The sequence below is a fragment of the Excalfactoria chinensis genome, chromosome 2 (genome assembly GCF_039878825.1).
Source record: "Excalfactoria chinensis isolate bCotChi1 chromosome 2, bCotChi1.hap2, whole genome shotgun sequence".
Taxonomy (NCBI): Eukaryota; Metazoa; Chordata; class Aves; order Galliformes; family Phasianidae; genus Excalfactoria; species Excalfactoria chinensis.
The window spans coordinates 83,007,943-83,029,518 of NC_092826.1; the positions used below are offsets into that span (position 1 = coordinate 83,007,943).

Consider the following 21,576-nt stretch of genomic DNA (forward strand, 5'->3'; position numbering starts at 1 on the left):
TGGTCCAGAAAAGAATCACTTTGAGAGCTTTGAGAGTAGATGCTCAACTATACACACCTAGCACGTAAACAAACACACATTTCCAAGCAAAGAGAAAAAACAGCAACAGTATGAGCGCACAAGTGAGACAAGGACACATAGCAGCTAGTTAGCCAACATTCTGGCACACCAGAAAATTAATCATATTAACTTGCAGAGAACAAAAACCACCACCAACACAGTGCTGATCTAAGATGAGGAGGGGAAAACAAGCTACTGTGATCAGATTTTAACAAATGCTTTTTTTGTTTATGACATGCTTTTTGTGTGTGTGTGTGATAAGATTGTGAACGCTGTTAGTGTGGTTAATGCTCTCTTCTCTCACTGAGGCTAGTAGATACTGGGGCTTTGCAACATACCTGTTCTTGTAGTCCTTTAATACCCGGTTAGTATAAAAGGTAGCAGCATCATTCATCTCCTTGACATAAGGGCCTGGTTTAGGAGACTAGGACCATCAACCCATGGTAGCAGGAAACGACAGAAAGAGAAATGAGGTAAAACATTAGTCAGACACCTTCCCTCATATATTAGGTATAATATAAAGCAATTTCTTGGTTGTAGTAAAGTGAATAACTATGCAGATGAGACTACAATGTTCTGCAAGATTTGGACCTCTTCTGGGTCACAACATCCAGTGGACAGACAGCCCTCCCAACTGGCCCACGTTTAACTTACCACTGTTATCCAGCCAAGCGCAGGTATGCTTTCACTGACAGCTGAGAGATGGTTGAACATTTTACTTCCTCTGTTTCTTTCTCTAAAGTTCTGTATTTCCTGAATCTTCTCTGATATTGGCTTGAGAAGCACTGCCACTTCATTCTGCAAGAAAAAAAAAACAACACTGCTGTTAACAGTCGGTAGTCCAAAAACACCCCGTGGTGTAACATTGTCCTCCCTGCCTGCTGTGTTAACAGTGGGAAGGAAAGGGAAGCACATTAAAGTAACATTTAATTACACTGCTCTGGCTGTAACAGCAAAGTGCACTGACATTAAGTATTAATAACGTGATGTGGCAAAAATTGTTCTCAGCACTGGCAGCATTTTTACGTGCCATTCTGTTTAAGGCCCATAGAGACCTCATATCTCAGAGTTTTAGCATTTCTCATGTGATCTTTCTGGAGCTTTTTCAGAGTTTTTACACTGGCTGGAGTTTTCATATTATTAACCAAGCTGTTCTTTCTATAAGAAACAAATTACTTGTTAGTTTAGTGACCTCTTATCATCTGGTGACAAGATTTAGAAAGTAATGCAATGAAGGCAATATCCATTTCAGTTGGAAACTTACCTACTGGTAAGTTTTAATGTTAATTTTTGGCTGCAAGTAATATGGGAACATTTCATGGTGAAACACACTGCCTGCAAGGCATGGCTTGGAGAAATTCCCTTGTGTTAATCAGAAAGGAATGGTATCCAGGGGAATGACTGTTGAGCAGAAGGAATAGTGTCTGGAGCGAGAAAAGCAGAATGAATGTAGAAGCTATCCAAGCTCTTCTGCTCTGCAAAGTGAATGTTAATCACACAGATCCAGTGTCTCAGAAAAACTATTTTGTACTACTAACTTGCTGGGAAAAATTCTTCCACTCAGAAACAACTCATTGAGAGAGAAGCAGTCATTAGTTTACAAGCAAAAGAACTGCTGTGTTTTGAAACTTTGTAATATATTTCCATAAAAACAGTCAAAATCTTTATTGCAAAAGTATGCCTGCAGAACCCATACTATGTCCCACCAAAGAGAGTGCCCCATGCTGAGTTGCCCTGGCTCTTCACTCAGAAGTCACTCAAGGTATTATTTTCTTGACAAAGTATCAGGAGACCCTTTTTAATGGATGTGTTTGCCAGGGGAAACTAATCCTCATAATTTTGAGGACTGTCCTGTCATCACACAAAACAATGTGTATATACATGCTACTTGGTCTCTCATCTCTACATCTTTCCAGCTTTCTATGAGACCTCAACTTTAAAACATATTATGTCATAGAATTGTAGAGTCATGGTGTAGCTTGGGTTGGAAGGGACCTCAAAGTTCATGTCACCTGAAAATAAGCATGCTTGCTATGGATCGACATAACTCAAAAGACGCTCCTCAAAATAGGACAAAAATAGGTTATGAATTTTGAGAAGAACTTTGACCCAACAATGGAGCCTTAATATCTTAGTGTTAATGTAGTTTCAAGAAAGGCTCGGGCATCTGAAGTGCACAGGAATATTTGGTTTTCTCCTGCAGCAAAATGGGCTGGGAGAAAACCAATGTTTACAGTACTACTAGGAGATGGAAAGGTTTTTGTTTATGGCTTAATGACCAGTGCAAGTCATTAAGTCTGAAAGAGCCTTGAAACCTCTGTGATTTGTAGTTCTGAAAAATTGATTCTCTTGCCATAAAATGTTACGTTCTGCAGGAACTTTTCCTTCTAATTTCTCTTGTTTACAACGTACTGCAGCTGGTTGGTTGTTATTTTTTTAGGGAAATCTTCTAAGTATGACAGTAGTTAGCAAAGCTGAAATTTAAGTGCTCGTTCTGCTTTGATATGATGCCAGTTTTCCTCCTATAAAGTTGAAGGGATATTTACAGTCCTTGGCTTATTGTGAGTCTTCATGGTCCAGTTCCAGACAGAGAGAATATCAGGGCTAAAAATACAGCTGTGCAGATGCCTGCTGTATCTAGACAGCGCTGGGAGGCAGCACACTTCTGTGGATAGGGCACTGAAGTGGGATTCTGCAAAGGGAGGTTCTGTTTGCAGTTCTTCTGCCAAATTATTGTTGGATTAGGAAAGCAGCATTACCTTTCTGTGCTCCTTCCTCTGTATAAAACAATGTTAATATAGCTGGTTGTCATTGTAGAACATTTCGGTATTTACAGATAAGAAGGCAAAATCAGGGCTGAATGTTTACCCTAGTGGAAACGGAAGACCCGCTCCTCCTGCTACTCCACTTACACTCATGGAAAAACTCCCAACCAGTTTTGTGAGGTTTTCCTCTTACTGGTACAGATATCATTTCTGTGCCTCAGAACATAGGACTTAACCTGTTGGGAATCAACTGTTAAGAAAAATGTAGCAAATTGAAGTAATTTCGCAGAAATTCAGTGTAAGAGTTTTAAAGGCAAATAATATGCTAAGGGGAGCAGATCAAAGTAATCATTCACTTGGCAAAGAACCTCAAAGGGCCTGAGGATATCTTCAACTCTATCCTGTCTATTTTGCACTGTAAAAGCAGTACAGCTTACCTTACCTTCTCTGTGCACTTATCCTATATTGTAACAATTTCTGCTTGTCTGGATGACTGTGCATCGTATGTGTCTGTGAGATTCTTATGATCGAAGCTTCAATGTAATTGTCGGGAATGAAGGAATACAGGCCTGCACAGAATCATTTGAGTCTTGTCTCCCTGCAGTTGGTTCAAAACTTTTAGTTAGTGATTAGACTGCAGATGAATTATAGTGCATATGGCATATGGATATAGAAAGGCTCATTAATTCTGGCATTAATCAGTCTTGTTTGGCTCTACAATACAGAACCAGTTGTGCTAAGGGTTCTAGGAGAATAATCTCTTCATGGTAATGACTATAAGAACAGTTATTAATTCACTGATTGTCTATATTGTAACTCTAAGAAAAAATGAATTCCAGGAGATGATTCAGAGCCGTTGGAAAAATCTCCAGCATGCCTTTGGCATGTGCCAGATAAGATGTCTTGTCATTTAAGACACAGCACAGTTGTTTAACAGAATTTTAACTATCTTTATATGAACACCATTCCTATTACAAGATCAGTTTGGCCAAAATGTTTAAAAATGCAATAATGGCACAACATAAAAATATCAAAAGTAATTCCTGTATTACTTTGTGTCCCTTTTTAATGATTATTAAAACCAGACTGTCTTTTTAAATATTAATACCCGAACAACTAGTCAGCTTTGATCTATGCCTTAGAATTCTTAATAGAAAATCAAGAATCACGAGACTACTGCACTGAGCACACAAAAACCACAACCACCAACAACAAAAGTTACAGAATACAAGAAGAACTGCCTTAGGCTTTGGCTTCAGAGGTTGAACAGTCTAGGCCTAGTCATACAAAATGGCCTGGAATGCCAGTATTCCCACAGAACCTACTGAACACATTTTTTTTTTCCTTCAGAGTTTTCATAATACTCACAGAAATTCCACCAATGACAAGTCAACAGGACTGAGGCATGTGCATTTAATTCAGAGAAAGGCCAAACTGTTGTATTGTGGGATCTGCCTATTAAGGCACAGTGTAACTGCTTAAATATGCACAACAAAGCTTGCTTAACCTTTGGCTGCTGGAGCAAGCGACTAGTTGAAAACCTCAGGCTTCACTGGAGAAAGCAGGTATTTTCTCAGGATCGTTGTTGTCCAGAAGCCTGCCAGTATGAATCGCAACAGTGCAAAAACCAGCAGGTAAATAAAAATATAGCTTTTAAAGAACTTATGTACTTTTTGCCTAATATCACATGGTTTTGAGGGTTCACATTGTTAACTGAAGAATTTTTATGTCGATGGGTGGTGACTTTTCAGAACTCACTATTAAAACGTTTAAGCCAACCCAGCCTTTTGTGAAAAAAAAACACGGTGAGGGAACAAATTCTCTTTTAAATTATGTTAAGTGAGGGGGTGGCAGTCGTAAGGATAGGACCAGTAAAAGAAAACTGAGAGCATTTGAGGTCAACAGGCCCTTCATTTTACTCAGCTGCAGCCTGAACGACCTTAATTCTATGCTGTCCCCATTCTACAGTTCTGTTATTTTATTTTCTTCCATCAGTTCAAAATCCTCATTGTACTTGCATTATATTTTTCACATGCAAGTCTGAAGCAGAGTTGATTTGAATCATCTGTCTTTGTGCATGTTGGCAAATAGTGCAGCCTAGTAGAAATGGATCTGTAGAGCACAACAGTTGGTGCTGAGGACATGGAATTCACACTGTATGCATCTCTGGGAGGTTATTTTGGACTAGCTGTAAATTGCAGTTGAGGTGCTCTATGAGGGTGCTGCCATCTTCTATTTAACTTCATCAGAAAGATACCCACTTTGCACACCCTCAGACTTCAATGTGATCACAGCACAGTAAGAGGAACTGATTTGGAGAAAAAGCATTGCCTCCCTGTGAACTAAAACAGTAATGTAGATTCAGCTATTATATCTGGTAACAACCTAATATGGTCCCATCCCACACTATTGTGGGGTGAAAGATGTCATGGACAGCATTCACCACATGCAGGTCTAACAGCTTAAGGGGTGAGCTCTCAGCTGCTCTCAGCTGAGACTTAATTCTCTCTATTGTAACTGAAGAAAGAGATGTCCCTGAGGAATTGTTTGTCTTTAATAGATGTTACAATGTGAAGATTCCATTCAAGATGTTCTGCCATTAACTGTAAAGATGTCCCAAAAGGACACCTTTAGCAAGATGCCTGCCTTGACTCTTAATGCTGATGAGCACAGTCTCATTCTGTTCTATACAAGTAGGGTACCAGTAGTTTTGGTGACCACCACCAAGGAGCATTTCTACTATGGATGGCTCTGATATGAAACTAAAATAGTTTCAAGTCAACTGTACTTTCCCATATTTTGTAGAAGGCAAACTATATGGAAGACTTGAAAATTGGAGCTGATCCTTTTTTGGTATATATGTCGTATCAGAAGGGTTTATCTTTCCTGTTGTGGCTGTGTATGTGAATGGAATCGATGTTCAAATTAGGGTGAGGAATAATCTTTCTATGAATTATATAGAAAAAATATATATGTATTTTCAGAAGTGAATCTAAGCTAGTTCATAACTTTCAGCCTCCAAATCATGCTGCTTGTAGTGAAAATCTGGATTTCTCAGACACTTGTATTTTTTTCTTTACCTCATTTCTCCAGTGAAACACTGTCAGGTTTTTTTTTATTGGCTGCCACCAAACTGCTTTTCACACTGCTGATCTCTATCTCTTTTAGCAGGAAATGTTTCGCATCACAGTGTTTCACATTCCCATTTGACACCACAGTGTAACCTACTGCACGTGAACCCAGTGGTTCACATTCCCATCCATAGAGGATACCGGTATTTCTAGGGTTCAGAGGTCTCTTAGCCAACTATAGAGAGAGATTAATTTATTTTGATCTTGTTTTCTTATCCCATACATTTTCAGCATAGTGGTATAACAAGTATTTGCCAATAGTACAGGCTTTGCCACTTCAACTCACTGCTGTGCAGCAGCAGGACTGTGGCACAGGGAGACAAATCTGCAGAAATGTCTCGTCAGCTTCATCCACACGGAGGCTTAGACACATTTGTGTGCTTCCAAAGTGACTTAATTGGTATTTGGCATTTATTCCTCTTAGCACATAAATTCTCAGTCTAACAGCCAAGTTGAGCTGTAGCAATTCTGTGCTAGGCCATCTGAAGTAGCAAAATTATTTCAGAAAATGGCACTCTATGGAGCCCCAGTTGTTCTGTGCGCAACTCTGAGATCTCACACGTTTTTGTTAAGTCTGGTTAGATTCCACACAGGTATGTACCAGGACAGACACGTTAGATGCTTGGACATTCATGTGGTTCACCTGAGATAATATATAATAAATATAAATATAAAACTGACAAGTTCAATAAGTAGGCAATGCGTCAGCATAACTTCCAGAATTCAAAAATTAGCTGCTGTGGTCTAATTTATAACAAAATGAAACCAGAAAATGTTGGAATAAACTGTGGACCTGAAAAGCTCTGCTTTTCAGTTGGCTGTTGCCCAAGTTCTTTCTCTCTTAGCAGCTCACACGTAGTCTAAAAATCCTGGGAAACAACTGGGTAGCACAGGAACAGGAGTGTATTGTTTTGGATCTGCATTTAACAGAACTAAAGAACATTATGCTAAGTGGGAAAGGGGGTGTTCCAGCAGCACAGTTCAGTGGGCTCTTCCATGACACAGTTTGAATATGAGCATTGCTAGAGGGATTGAAAACTAGTCTAGTGATTTTAGGACATAATTTGAGGGCACAGCAGAACTCAGCAGTAAGAGCCTATAGGATCCTCAGAACTACTTCGTGGGTATGTCAAGTGAAGAGCTTGATAATGTGTGGAGTGCCATCTTGTCTAATGTCTTCCTTATAGGGCAACACTGTTCTTAGTACCAGTACTGATGTACTAAGTACACATACAAGGGAAGAAGCCTGTGCTTACTGGAGCCTGGCTCTTGCACTGGACATAGGATGCTGTAGAGCCTCTGCTTGGTGGCATTGATGTGAGCCAGTCTAGACATGTGTGCTGATGTGCCTCTCTGCCACTGTTTCCATTCTGCAGCGACTGTGAGATGTAGCACCAATCTGGCCCTTCTGTGTTCCCTGAATCCTGAGGTGTCTCTGGGCCTTCTTACAGCCAATGGACTGTTTGTGGGGCAGAGCTGAACTTCACTTGCATCATTCTTTTCACTACAGGGACCATCAATTTGGGAGTTTTGGTAAACACAAGTGAGGAAAGAGATACGGTACAAGAATACCTACAGATATTAACTACACAATCAGAAAATACCATGAGCTTAGGCTGCTTAAATGCTATCTAACACTTTTGAGACAACATTATGAGGTAATAGGTGCCAGGGGGCTATCTGGAGACTTGCAATACACCTGCAACAAAGAAATAATCAAAGATGAAAACCAGTCTGAAACTAAGAGTTAGCAACAATATCCAGAAATGAGCCTGTGAACACAGCAAGGCAGAAGCACAGCAACTGGAAACTGTCAGCTGGTCCATTGCTGTGACTGAGACCATACATCTCATGCAGTTGTAGGCGTGCTGATAACAGAACTATGTTAACAGTTTGACAGGATTTCAGAGAAAAGGGTGGGGGAAGGGGTTCCCTTTGGAGCTCAGGACTCTCAGGGTCTGTCCATGTCACTCTTTGGCACCTTCTGTAAGTTTGAGACACGAGGACCTTAAAAGGACTGAACCAAATTCTTCCTTAAGCTATTTCTAGATGCAAAGGTGAAGCTTTGCAGCAGCCAACTAAGTAGAGTGGCAGCGAATTAACGACGAATATACTGGACTTTATATTTTTGGAAAAAAGGAAGGGTGATTCTGGTATGTATGGGGAAAAATAGAGGGAAATGGAATGACATAAGCAAAAACCAAGTTGATGTAATTAGAAAACAAATCCTGCAAGGATGCAGGACTCCCAGGAGTTCTGTTACCAGAGTGATTTAAAAATAGGACAAAAAAACTGACTAATCCTAAATTGAAAGAGAATACGAAACTGTAAGTCTCCGTCTTTAATTTCTAGAAAAAAGCTGAGAATAGCTCAATTCAGAGAAATGGCCAGAACTATTCTGTTTCTACAATGGAATTTTTGCTTGACTATGAAGAAATTAAAAACCTCAGGATTTGTTTCCATGGTTTTCGTTCCAACTTCAAATACAGTTTCCTGGGTTTATTTTTTTCCTTTTTCTAGGAAAAAGCCCCTCTCTTGCCTCTCACTTCCCTGTGTGTACATTCTGGATATTTAAGCATGTATTTCACTGGAATATTTATCTGCACGATGTTAATAATGAAATCCATGAGTTCTGCCAGTCACATGAACTCAGCATTTTATTTTAGTTCAGTGAGGAGTTACGTAATCATTTATAGTCTGAGCTGCATTCATCATTTAAACCCGTTTGCAGTGCTTCTTACCATGGGATGCATTTGTTCTGAGTTTTGCCTAATTACAAGGACATTCTTCTGTTTGTGGGGAGATTTAAGATAGATACACTGTAATGCAGTTTCAAGTCACCAATGTACCATGTACATGTACATATGTACCATGACTTCATTAACTAAAACTAATCCTCCTCACATAACAACTCAGAGGATCAAAGTAGATGTGTGTAGCTCCCATTAAACACAGCAGCATCTTATCTTCTCTATCATTATTTGTTACTGTGAGCTTTAGAATTAATAGTTAAAAGCAGCAATATATAAATATCATAAAATAATATATCAGTACCTTGTTAAATATTACATAGAACATTATATAACTAATAGTACGTGCAACTTAAAATTATTTGAACATTTAAAATGAAATGAAGCAACTCATAAATAGAAGATGATACAAGTTACCAATCACAAGGAATTTAGTACAGTGCCTCATATGTTTGATGCAGTGAGCTCATATGTTTCTGTACAAGATCCTGAATTAAAAAACTTGTTAAACAGACTGAGTTGCTTAGGAAGGCTAATAACTTTTAACACTATTATACAACACTATTATACAACATCCTAATTTTTCAGTCAGAATTGTATTTGACTTAAACTACTGGGAGAAGAAAATTCACATCCAGAACATGTATCACCAACGTTTTGTGAAGGTTTATGTTTCAGGTTTCTTTAACACATTATCTTCTGAATTGCCTGAGCAACATCCTCTCAAAATACCCTTTAAAAAACATCTCCCTGAATAAAATGACGTGATTATTTTTTCCATTCACCATCTTCTTTCTGCTATCTCTTATTATATAGATATAATAAGCAACTTCCTACAGACTTTTATTTTAAACATTTGAAGCTTGATGTCAGAATGCAATTTCTGAGAAGCAGATGAATTCAAGTATTCCCTCTTGCTGAATGAGCCTGCACCCAGCAGCCATTAACTGGGACATACACAAACAGGAATACCAAACGGTGGTTTTGCCATGTGATCTCTTCCACTGCACACACAAATATAGAACATGACCATAAAAAGTAACAGAACATGCTCTCTGCTAAGTAATTTATTGCCGTTGTTGCTAGATTGGTATGCCAGCTGGAATTACCTTCCCAGCTCCTACTGTTTTCACATATACAGATAATAAAGGCTATGCACTGCAGCAGATTCCAAATGAAAAAAATTATCAGCTTTATTATCAAAGAGCAAAACTCTGCAGAAGCAGCTTAAGCAAGCTGAACTGAAAATGTTTGCTAGTGACTCACGTGGGTTAAAGATCTGAAAGAATACAACAGCCTTCAACATTTTCACAGAGGGGAAAAGGATTGCTTTTTGTACGATACGTATTTCTCTTCCTTCTTTGCTAAGCACAGAAAAATCTAAGGATCATTATCCATGTAGGAGCTTTCTTTCAGTTTGAATTCCCTGTTCATTAGTTTGTAAGCTGCAAGAGCTGAGCTAATTTATTTTTGCAGGCCATTTTCCCCTCCCATTTTTTTTTTTTAAAGGCACCACGTATGACATCCCAACATGACAGGAACTCAGTAAATCCCCTCAGTCTCCACACCGCTGTCTCTGAATGTCTGCAAAGCTACTATGCCATAATCGCAACCCGCTGGCTCATTCACAGCTTTACATTATAAAGCAAACAGTCTAGACAGCTGAATGACAGAATTACTCTCTTTTCTCTTGCATTTATAGATATGCTGTCATCTTCATTTGCTTTTCTCTACCCTGTGCATTCTGATACACTAATGACTAGCTTTCCTGTTTGGATTCCACACTGACTTTGTGGCTCTAGGCTGTAAATACAACCAGAGCCCAGATGACATTGCATCAATAAAGTCCTGAGGGGGGAAGGACCCCTGATTCTTTCCCTCCCTGGCATTATCTGGTGTTAACTAGCTTTTTCAAAACTGTTAACCAATACAGCTTTGCAGAAGGATTCTTTTCCCCATTGAGATGGAGACATAAAATGCCTGATGCTTTTTGAGCTGTCACTCTGCAGTGGAGCATACTATTCAAGCTGCACAGAATAGGCAGTCTTCAGCTAGTTTCGGGTTGTCTCCTATATAGCTGAATGTAGGACTGTGCAAGAACTATGTGCAAAAAAGAGGAAAGGAATTAACAACTGTAGAGTTTTGGATGCCTATCAAAAATGTGCACTTAACAGTCTTCATGTTAAAAAACCATCAGTAATTGGATCAAGTTTGTTGTCACTGAGAAACGAGCCTTAGCCTGCAATATTCCTGGTATTTTAACACATATCGTCCGGCACTTCCTCTGTGCTAAAGGATAACTAAATGACAAAACAATACTTTTTTTCCCTTCAACAAGCTGAACAATTCTATGCAAGCCTGATAATGCCCAGCTATACACGTGGCCAACTGTGGTGATATTTATGGCAAGGTTTTTATTGTTTGTTGCTTTTCTTAATGTTTCTGCAGCTGCCGTTCTGGATGGCAGGAGAATCTCTTTTTACACTTGTTCTTTTTTTTTTTCTTTCTTTTTTTTTTTTTTTTTTTCTTTGCTTGTTTTGTTGCCATTTTAAAATGATTTTTTCTGAACTTTACAGCTGAGAAAATCTCAAATCTTTGGCATCAGGTTCAGAAAACGTTAAGGGTAGAATCTAGGAGAAGCCACTCCAATTCTCACTTGAAAAACAGAGAAAATCGGACTGATAACACATCACCAAGTAGTGAGCCAGAGCTTTTACTTGCACCAGAGGGGGGACAATACCAACAATCTAGAACGCTGCATTACATTAGTGGCCATTGGAAACTTCGTTGGGGAATATTTTACCAACAAGCGTGAAGAGTTTTGTGGGCCACTGGGTGCGACTGTGTTCACAGCCAATATAAATGACTTCTTGAGGCCTGTACCAGTGGGAATTTTGCCTGTTCTCTGCAAATCATGACCCACTTCTATTCTGTGAGATCGGGGACAGATGGAAAAACAACGGATCCCTTCCCTTGCTTGGAACTGCACAAATCACAAGTCTCATATGGAATATCTGTGCTTTTTTTTTTTTTTTTTTTTTTTTTCCTTGAGTACCTTAAAAGGTATTGATTAGAAAAGCTTTGAATTTGCATCTCTAAGATCTATAATGAGAGCAAAATTTCAATAATTCATCCTAGTTGCAGAGAGCTCTGATTTGAGAATACAGAGTGTAGTGAACTGTGGGCTACCAGAAGAAGACAGAACTGAAGGCTGAGCAAGTAGAGTTTTCATTCTCTGCACGCTCACAGAAGGAAGGCTGGAGAGCAGTCCCACAGAATGGCTGCCCAGTCACTGTTCCTAGGACTCATACAGTGCTACTATCCAAAACTTTGTGCCCTGCAGAAACCACAAATAAATGACATTTCATTTCATTTCATTTCAAACAACATTTCTTAAGTCCACAGCCTCCCTGAGCCTTCTAGTTGTGAAAGGTTACCACTAAAGTAAAGAAATCAACTTGATCTAAAAAGTCTTTTCCTTTTCTTGACAAAAAGCATTGCCTCTTCCAAAATTAGACTAACCCAGAGCTCTGAGAGTATTCAGTCTACGGGCTAGTATTGATCTTTTTTTCTCTCAATAGCTTATTCTCTAACTTCCAAGTCTATTATACAACTTCCCTGTGGGGCTAGCAAAAAGTCATTATATTGCCTAGTATCTTCAGCTTCTAGAGAAACACTGATCCTACTTTCAGCCCTATAATGAAAACCTCCTTTGCTTTCTGCCGTGGTCTTATACATAGTGGTTCAGAAAAATGTCTTTGCTCTGATTATTGTAAACTTTCTGATTATTACAGTACCATGCTAAAAACATTAAAAGCAAGCATCTAAGTACACTGTATAAAGTAACAGATAAAAGCAAATGCAGGGATGATACAAAACATGCAGGAAGACAGCCTTTTTAAGTGCAGAGACTCTTAAAACTGTAGGTCAGTTTTCTTACCGCTTGAGGCTCTTGACATTGAGATGCTAACACCAGGAAAGATCTCTGTGCTTGGAAAGCAGCACGTACCATCTCTGCCTGCAAGAAAAGGAGATAAGTTAAATCTTAGCCTGTGACCTCCAGTACTTCTCTTAGGCAGCTCAAAGTCAAGTGTGACAGCTCAAATTTTTCTCGCTGTTTCTCATCTAAATCACAGCAATGCTGACTGGAAAAAAAATGTACTATAGTGGCTTAGCTATATATATATATATTTTCTTTTTTAAATCTGAGGTTAGGCTTCCTATCTTCTTCAGATAGGAAATCAAACAAGTCGATATGCAGCCTTTTGCTTATCATTCGTAAGATAAGTCACGGAAGGACTTAATTTTACCACTTCAGAGAACGTTCAGGCATTTTAATGGCAATGTAATGGCAATGTTTATACTCAGAGTGCAAGATAACAACTTACTACAGCTGAGACCTGCAGCCTGCAAACCTTCTGTTGAACGGTACCTTAGGCTGTAGTGATGTTCAAGAAGGGTTGAGTTTTGCATATTTATTGAGAGATGAGGCCACAACTCATTCCTTTCTTATATTTCCCCATGCAGACCCTAAGACTGATGGCTATGAAAGGTGATGGATGGCTGGGCATTTTTGGGCAATTTCCCCCCACAGAACTCTAGAATTTGGATTGAATCTGCATCTGACAAGTTTATTTTTGAACACTACACATTTTCTTTATATTATGAATGATGTGTGTTGATTTGAATCTAATTGGTATTTCAGTATCATTTATATCTTATTCAAGTGGATGAGTAATGACTAGAATGATGAGTTATTGGCATAGAAAAGAACTATTCATAAACAGTGTGTATTGCTATATAAAACCAAACCAAATGCTGTTAAGTTAATCTAATATGAATGAGTACATTTATAAACACTTTGTGAAAGGGTGGGGAAGTTCGTTCATGATGTTTGTCTTTGAGGTTTCTTCAGTCTAAAAAGAAAACAGGGAAATTTTATGTACGGGGACTATGTGGATGCAACTTAAATTACACAAGAGTTAGGAAGTTCCAAGTTCAAAGCCAAATGGTGTTTATCTGTCTTAAAATGTGATGGCATTAATAAAACTTAATCTGTTAGGATGAAAATCACTGCAAGGAAAGGTGGTAAAGGAGGCCAGCTTGGACAGTATTTGTGTAGAAGGGGGTAGTTATGCTTTGACAAGCTGAGATTTGCAAGGAGGCAATCATCTCTATAAATGGTTAAACAAATAAATAACAAGGGAAATTATATCAGCATAGGAGACATAACTTTTTTAGACATAGACGAAAATACAATCAATAATGGCAAGGTTTGGGTTTTTTGAGGCATTCAAGAAGACTGGCTTTTGGTTCGGAAATTTTTAAAGCAACAACGTGTGCTATTTTAAGCTTAATTTTTGTGCATAAGGAGGATTTTGCAGACCAGCTGATGAAAAAATAACATTCAAGGAGGAGTGATTATGAATGGATTCACTTCTTCTGTAACTTCTAGATGGGCAAAAATAAATCTACAGGCTGGTATCTTAGAAAGGCAAACTTTTGGAAAACAGAAAAACCAGTGAATGAAGAAGACTGGCCCAAGGAATTCAATGAACCGAATGCAGGAAAAATGGATTTGTATTAATAATGGAAATAATTTGTACATGCTGGGCAAGAGAAGAATTAGTTTCTGGATGAATAAATGACTGAGGCAGGATACTAAGTATGGAACCTACAAAGAGTGAGAAGAGGCCTTGGTTATCAAGAATAATTTGGTTTAGAGATTATAAAATAAAGAAGCAAGGGTATGAAGGATAAATGACTCATTGATCTATATTGCACAAAGAAGTAAAACTAAGCCATAGTTTTTTTTAGTTACTGCACAATAAGGAAATCAAGGGATGGACTGAGGCCATGGCCATGACCTGATGAGTAAGTTGAGCATCCTCATGTTGTTCTTGATGTTCTTGATTCTTCATAGAATCACTGAATGGCTTGAGTTGACAGGGACCTCGAAGATCATCAGGTTCCAATCCCCCTGCCACAGACAGGGTTACCAACCACTAGATCAAACACTAGACAGGTCTGCCCAGAGCCCCATCCAACCTCACCTTGAACACCTCCAGGGATGGGACATCTATAACCTCTCTGGGCAGCCTGTTCCAGCACCTCACTGCTCTCTTAGTGCAAAACTTTCCCCTGACATCTAATCTAAATCTTCCCTCCTTTAGTTTGAAATAATTTCCCACTGTCTGTCTATGTAAAAAGTTAAATTCCCTCCTGTTTATATTCTCTCTTTAAATACTGGAAGGTGATAATGAGGTCTCCCTGCAGCCTTCTCCAGACCGAACAAGCCCAGCTACTTCAACTTGTCTTCACAGGAGAGGTGCTCCAGCCTTCCGATCATCTTCATGGCCCTCCTCTGGACCCTTTCCAAAAGCTCCACATCTTTCTCATTTTGGGGGCATCAGACCTGGACACAGTACTCTACATGGGACTTCACAAAAGCAGAGTAGAGAGGGACAATCACCTTTATTGCACAGCTGGCCACCCCTCTCCTGATGCAGCCCAGGATACCATTGGCCTTTGGGGCTGCAAATGCATGATGCCTTTTTTTTTTTTTTTTAATTTTTCATCCAATAGAACCCCTCTGTCCTTCTTAGCAGGGATTACCCTGACCCAAGTGCAAAACCTTGTACTTTGCTTTGTTGAACCTCATCAGGTTTACACGGTCCCACCATTTGAATTTATCAAGGTCCCTCTGAATGGCATCACTTCCTTCTGCTGTTATCAATTGCATCACTCAGCTTGGTGTCATCAGCAAACTTGTTGAGTGTGCACTCGATCCCATCATTGATGTCACTGATCAAGACTTTAGAGAGTACCAATCTCAGGATAGACCCCTTGGGGTCACTGTTCATCACCAGTCTCCACCTGGATGTAGAGCCATTGACCACAACCCTCAACTTACCTGTTGTTGAGTAAATGTTTTTCCTCAGACTTCAAGATATTATATATTCCATGGGAAATTTGTACTTTAGGTGAAAATGATGCAAATTAGTATAAAAACTCTAGGTTGGATAGGAAGCTGGAAAAAAAAGGGGACAGCAGTAGGGCATACTGCACAAAGAGATGTTTGAGAGGAGGAAAGTTACTAGTTGTGTTCCTCAGGGTTTTAAGAACTATCAGTATGTCTATTCGTGTTTTAAAACCAAGAATAGATGCGCACTCATAAGGTTTGCAGGCAACATGAAGTTAGTCAGCAGTTTTTAATACAACTGAAAATGAGTCTGTCATCGCTTGTAAAGAGCAAGATAACTTTTTTTTTGGCTGAGGTAATGTGAACAGGATAAAATTTAGCAATTCTGTCCTCTTCCTCCCTTCTGGGTTAAAACAATGCTAAAATTGGGATCTAAACAAGGAATCAATTGATTGGCAATGGTGAAGACTGGAAAATGCAAGTAGAAAAGCCAGAGAGGTGCCTTTGTGAAAAGACTTTATGCAGTTCTACAGCTGATGTGGCAGAACAATTTATGGCAGAACATAAACAGTCAAACAATTCTTCTGTAAAGAAGTCCATTGGAGAGGACACTGTAAGAACCTCTCTGGAATTCTCTGTAAAGCATAGTCAACTGTTTGAAAGAATGATGAGCTTACATGAGAACTGATGCAGAGAAAACCTATTTGGATATTTAGAGCAATGGGGTAATTGTCTTAAACAGATAAACTTTAAAAGATTAATTTGTGCTTAGTAGCACAGTGGGTAAGGAATATGATGATTCTTTCTCATACAGAAGGTAAATAACAAAGAGAAGGAAAAAAAGCTCTGGTCACAGGTCTGTAAACTGGTTCACAAACATAGTCTCAACTTCAGATTTCCAGCTAACTCAGAGAATGAAGTTCAGAAGGGTTCTGCCAAATTCCTACAAAGAGCCAACATTGTTTTAATACAGAACTCTGAATGCTGATAGGTCACAAAACCAGAGGATGAGGGACATGTAGACTGAGTAGAGCTTTTTTCTCCCCTCAGAGTATGACGTAACAAATAGTTTCTTGTCTCACTTTTTCCCTTCTTTTCTGCTGATGCACTAGCTTTCCACACTGTTTTTATTACCCCTTACTTATTGTAGGACATTGGAAACATTTAGTGGTCAGAGGACTATGTATTGATGGGTGACAACATATCCCCAGAGATTATCCAGCCCCATAGGCTTTTAGTTGTACAGGGGGAAAAGCACTGCTATTTCTTATCTTTGAAATTAAATCTTAATCAAAGGATTGTGCTCACACAGGTTTTGAATTTTTATGAGCCCGCTTCCCCAAGACTTCAGCAATAGATACTTCCTTCTTTCTCCAGCAGCATTAAAAATGGGTTTCTGAGTTCTACTGTTTCCAAACATGCAGTATTTCTTTCCATGCATTGTACCAAAGCATTAGAAGAGCTTCTTCTCATTAAGAATGCATTAGTTCAGTTTGTTATCACCTCAATTCTTTCTGTATTTGAAATGTGACGCTTTGTTGCTACTTCCTTCTTTTTAGCAAGCAGGCTGTGTAACCAAGCAGAAGGAATTTTTTATATGGAACTGACTCTTTCATTAGACCCCCAGATCCATTGAAGTCTAGTACGTTAAAATGGACCAGAGGGATTTTTCTCAACAGCTTGTGCTGCTTAGCCAAAAGATTGCCACAGAATAATTCAGTTATAATGAATGATATTAATGAAGACTGAGTTGGGATTGTGAGTAAATTTATCAGAGTAGTCTAGAACACAAGCTTGCACACATTTCTCTGCAGATAGAAATGGGATATTTAGGAGAAGCAGATAAGTGGTATCTCAAAACTTTGGGTAATGCTTCTGGCATTCTTGGGATTACGTACGCATATAGCAATCATCAGATAGATTCTGCAGCTGAGGCAAACACTTTGAAGGAAGCAGATTCTTCAGAATATTTTTGACTCTGCTTTTAATGGTTTGTGCTAAAGGCTGGAAGAGATGGCTGTGACTTTGGGCTCAAATGCCCAGACTGCCTGAATACCATTCTCCTCCTCAGTTTTCCAAACAGTAAATTGTGGAAGAAGCTGTCCTAATCCTCTACCTAAGGTGTGCTTCATAGTTGCCTTAAGCAGCTACTATGGCTGGAAGAGAGGAATTCTGACATGACATGTCAGCCCAGTTCCATTCCTGCTGACATCTTTGTCTGACTACAGGGAGTGGCTTCTCCATCAACATCACAGTTACAGCATAGACTGACCTCTTCACAGTTTAGCCTGTAGAAATTAATGGAGGAGTCATTTGTCCTCAAGATGTCTCTTTCTTATTTTAAACATTTTATTTAATCTAAGTTGCCCATCACACCGGTATCCAAGCACTAATAAATACAAATATTATTTGTGTAACAATAGTTTGGCAACCTACAGGAGGAAGATGAGCACTTGCATTCAGATCTTGTTATGAGTGAATTCAGTTTTTTTGGGGGAAAAAAAAAAAAGTAAAATAAAATAGAAGTAAGAGAAACAAAAGATTTCCTAATGAAATTTAGTCAATAATATTAATCTATTGACCTGATAATATAAATTGACAGATGTAATTATATTTAATAATGTATTTCCTCAGTCATAGTACTGAAAAGCGTAATGTAAATATCAGAATTCACTGAACTTCTGTTCTTGGAGACTAATACACATCTGCATATATATACACTTGGTCATTAACAGTGATAATTTGCAAATCAAAATACAGATAGGTGCACATTTTGGATTTTATCCACAATGACTTTGTTCTGAAACAAAGTATTAAAGAGGACATTGGGAAAGAGAATGAGGATTTAGTTAGTGGCCCAGAATTTTAATCACAGGTTCTGCAGCAATAGTTTGGGGTCCTTTGGGTCTAGCAAAAGGCACAATGACTGACGGCAAATAGCAACTACAGATGGAACTTCAGTCTTATGGTCTAATAACCCAATCTTTCTGTGAAGGGAACAATACTGTCAGAGAAGGAGGAACAGTTCATCTTCTACATTCTGCTTTCAAGAGCCTCTACAAAGTGAAGTGGAGAAGTGGCTGGTGGCTTAAATGGAAAGCAAGAAATGGAAAAAGAATGGCATTTAGATTAAGAATGGGGCTGCCATAGAAACTATCCAGGCCAGCTGAAGAGATACTGTTTGTTTTGTATGGTTAATTGGCTGATATAGGTTTCTTTTTAAAATTGAGCCAAATGCTGAAGTCAGTGGCAGTTCTCCAGGCAATGCACTTGATACGGGAAAAGGAAAGAAAGAAAAAAACTACCAATCACCTTTCTCTTACTGATATATGCAGAAAACAGGGTTGAAATTGTGGTCAAAATTGAAGTTAGTGGGAAATTTGTCTTTGATTTTGATGGAGCCAGACTCCACCCCAGATGTTTTCCTTTCTATTTTCAGTTACAGATAAATTTGGCTACCACTAATCAGCTGTGCTGTATTTCTTATAGTGTTTTTCACTCCATAGCTATGTCTATATTAGGTAATTTTTGCTAAAATTTCTTGGCATTGCTTCTGTCTGTCCAGTACCAACCTAAGGTTAGGGCAAGTCTGGTCTCTCTAGCTGTTTATATCTGTCGGTGTCTTAAACACTGTCATTTAACTGTGCACAGTGCTAGCCAACGTTATTTATTTGTTGTTTCACAGAAACATCTGTACCTAAGCTCACCCATTTTACCTTTCAGATAGCTTGACTGTGATTTAAAATAGTCAGAGCTCTTACAGCTCTTACTTCCAGTGAAGCTAATGACCAAAGACAGATAGTAATTGTTTGGCACAAACCTTTACTCACCTGTCATTTTAGTTGTCTGTATTTCATGAACTGTTTAGATGCAGGGGAGCAAAGGAGTACTTAAAGCCACATCAGCTGGTTTTACATAAATTACAAAAATATTGCCCTAGAGGAAGAATATACAGTCTGTTTCGCTCTATATAATTTGCTCCAGTGTCCTAGAATTCACCAGTTTGAGTGATGTGAACAGCGCTTACTGATCCCAAGGGACTGTTTATTTTAAAACCTGAAAAATGTCACTAACATGTCAGCTTTGTTAAATAATTCTTTACTAATTTGCATAGCAGAGGCAGTCAATTGTTTTCTTCACCTGTCATTTCAAACAGATAAATATTTGGCTGGAGGGCCTGTAAGGCTATTGACTACTGCCAAGCGGAAAAGTAGATGATATTCTTCCAAAACATCTCTAATATCCCCTACCCACTAGAGAAGAAGAGCAATACCAGACCAAATCTGTACTAGCTGATGCTTTCTAAAGCTCAGACTGCTTTTTTGACTTCCAGATTCTTCAGTTCTCCATGAACCTCCATGCAAATGGGCAAAAATCTATCATGATCTCTGCTCCTTTCAGCTTTTATAGGGAATTTCTGAAAACAGATGTAGAGTATTGATGGTTGGAGATTCAAGAAGATTCAATATAGAAAAGTACTGAAATCTGTGTGCAAAGAATTAGTTCAGATGTTACTGGAGTTGTGATCTATTTACAGACTAGAGGGTTTGGGATTCTTTGTTTGTTTTCAATACCTTTATTTTCTGAGCAATTTTGAAGATTTTCAAGAATTGAAGCTTGCCATTAACACTGCAGTTTTCTATCTTCTACAAGGAGACAGTTACCTGCTAAAGATTTCAAAGCTACCTCATTGCATATTGTACAATTCAGGATCTGCATTTAAAGGAGTCCCCATCAGTGGAAGTAAAAGATGCTACTGGCACACTGCAACTGGCACACTGATTATCTGGACATTCCCAACACTGATTCTCAGCTGTGAAGAAGTTGTGTTGATATGTTATGCCTTTATAATATGTAAATACTGATTATCATAAAAAAAAAAACCAAAAACAAAAATCCAGCTGATAAAAACATCCCGATATTTTAAGAATAAATATAAAAACATCAAAACAAATGGATTCTTTACACTACAGAGGAGACATCACAACAGACTATACCAGGCGAGCACTGCTGATTTGAGATTTTAATAACTAAAGACAGTCATAGTATATTTCATGAGACACAGAATATGTGAAACAGCAGCCAGTGATCAGGTGGTTTTGACCTGCCTTCAAGTTGCCTCCAGGATTCCTAAGTTGAAAGACTGATGATATAAAAGAATGACTACTCAGAAAATGATGCAGTTTTCCAAGGAGAATTAATTAACTAATGACATTATAACAATATCCTTCATATCACATCAAAGGTTGTGCCATCCCACATTTGTAATTTTCTTTTTAATCCGAGAGGGCAGAGAGAAAACACCCCGACCTGCAAACATATTTACAGAAGTTAGCCACAATCTCTGAAGAAACAGGGCTCTTACAGCTTCACATCCAGACTAACATGCAAAAGCAAGTTTGTTTCTCAAAGACAGGTCTGAAAGTAAAACCATCTCACTCCAGGACTTGATTAAAGAACAGAAATAATGGTATGTTCAAGTCTCACAGACTCCCAAACCTTCTAGTTTCTACCATTACTTGGAGCTGCACTCTGTATCTCAGAAAACATGTATTACTTCCTTAAACCAATAGAAACCAGGTAGTATGTACCAAATAGATGAATTCAAAAATTGGCTATTATCAGGGTCAACCACTTTTTAAATGTGCTTTTGCCTCCGCTGGCTGCTGGAATCCTAGTTATTTCGCTGATAGGCTACTTGTCATTGAGGTTTTCTGCTAAGGCCAGACTGGAACTGGACTTTGAAAGGGGTGCAAAGAAGAACAAGAAAGTCTCCTACAGGTACATCAACCAGAAAAGGAAAGTTGAAGAATGTGTACCTCCCCTAGTGAGCAATGCAGGCCAGCTAGAAACAATGGACAAGGAGAAGGCTGAGGTACTCTGAAACTTTTTGCCTCAGTCTTCACTGGCAACTGCTTTTCACACCCCCCTTGTGCAGATGGGTAAGA

At 38.7% G+C, this 21,576-nt stretch overlaps 1 protein-coding gene across 1 annotated transcript in view; it reads right to left on the bottom strand.

The window, feature by feature from the left end:
* Positions 1-21,576, bottom strand: part of CAP2 (cyclase associated actin cytoskeleton regulatory protein 2) — a 64,913-nt gene that overhangs the window by 21,487 nt on the left and 21,850 nt on the right. Inside the window, exons 4-6 of the mRNA XM_072327978.1 lie at positions 12,647-12,724; positions 715-858; positions 399-484 (exon numbers count right to left, since the gene is read on the bottom strand). Of these exons, the coding sequence (XP_072184079.1) occupies positions 399-484; positions 715-858; positions 12,647-12,724 (308 nt within the window). The remainder of the gene's footprint in view (positions 1-398; positions 485-714; positions 859-12,646; positions 12,725-21,576) is intronic.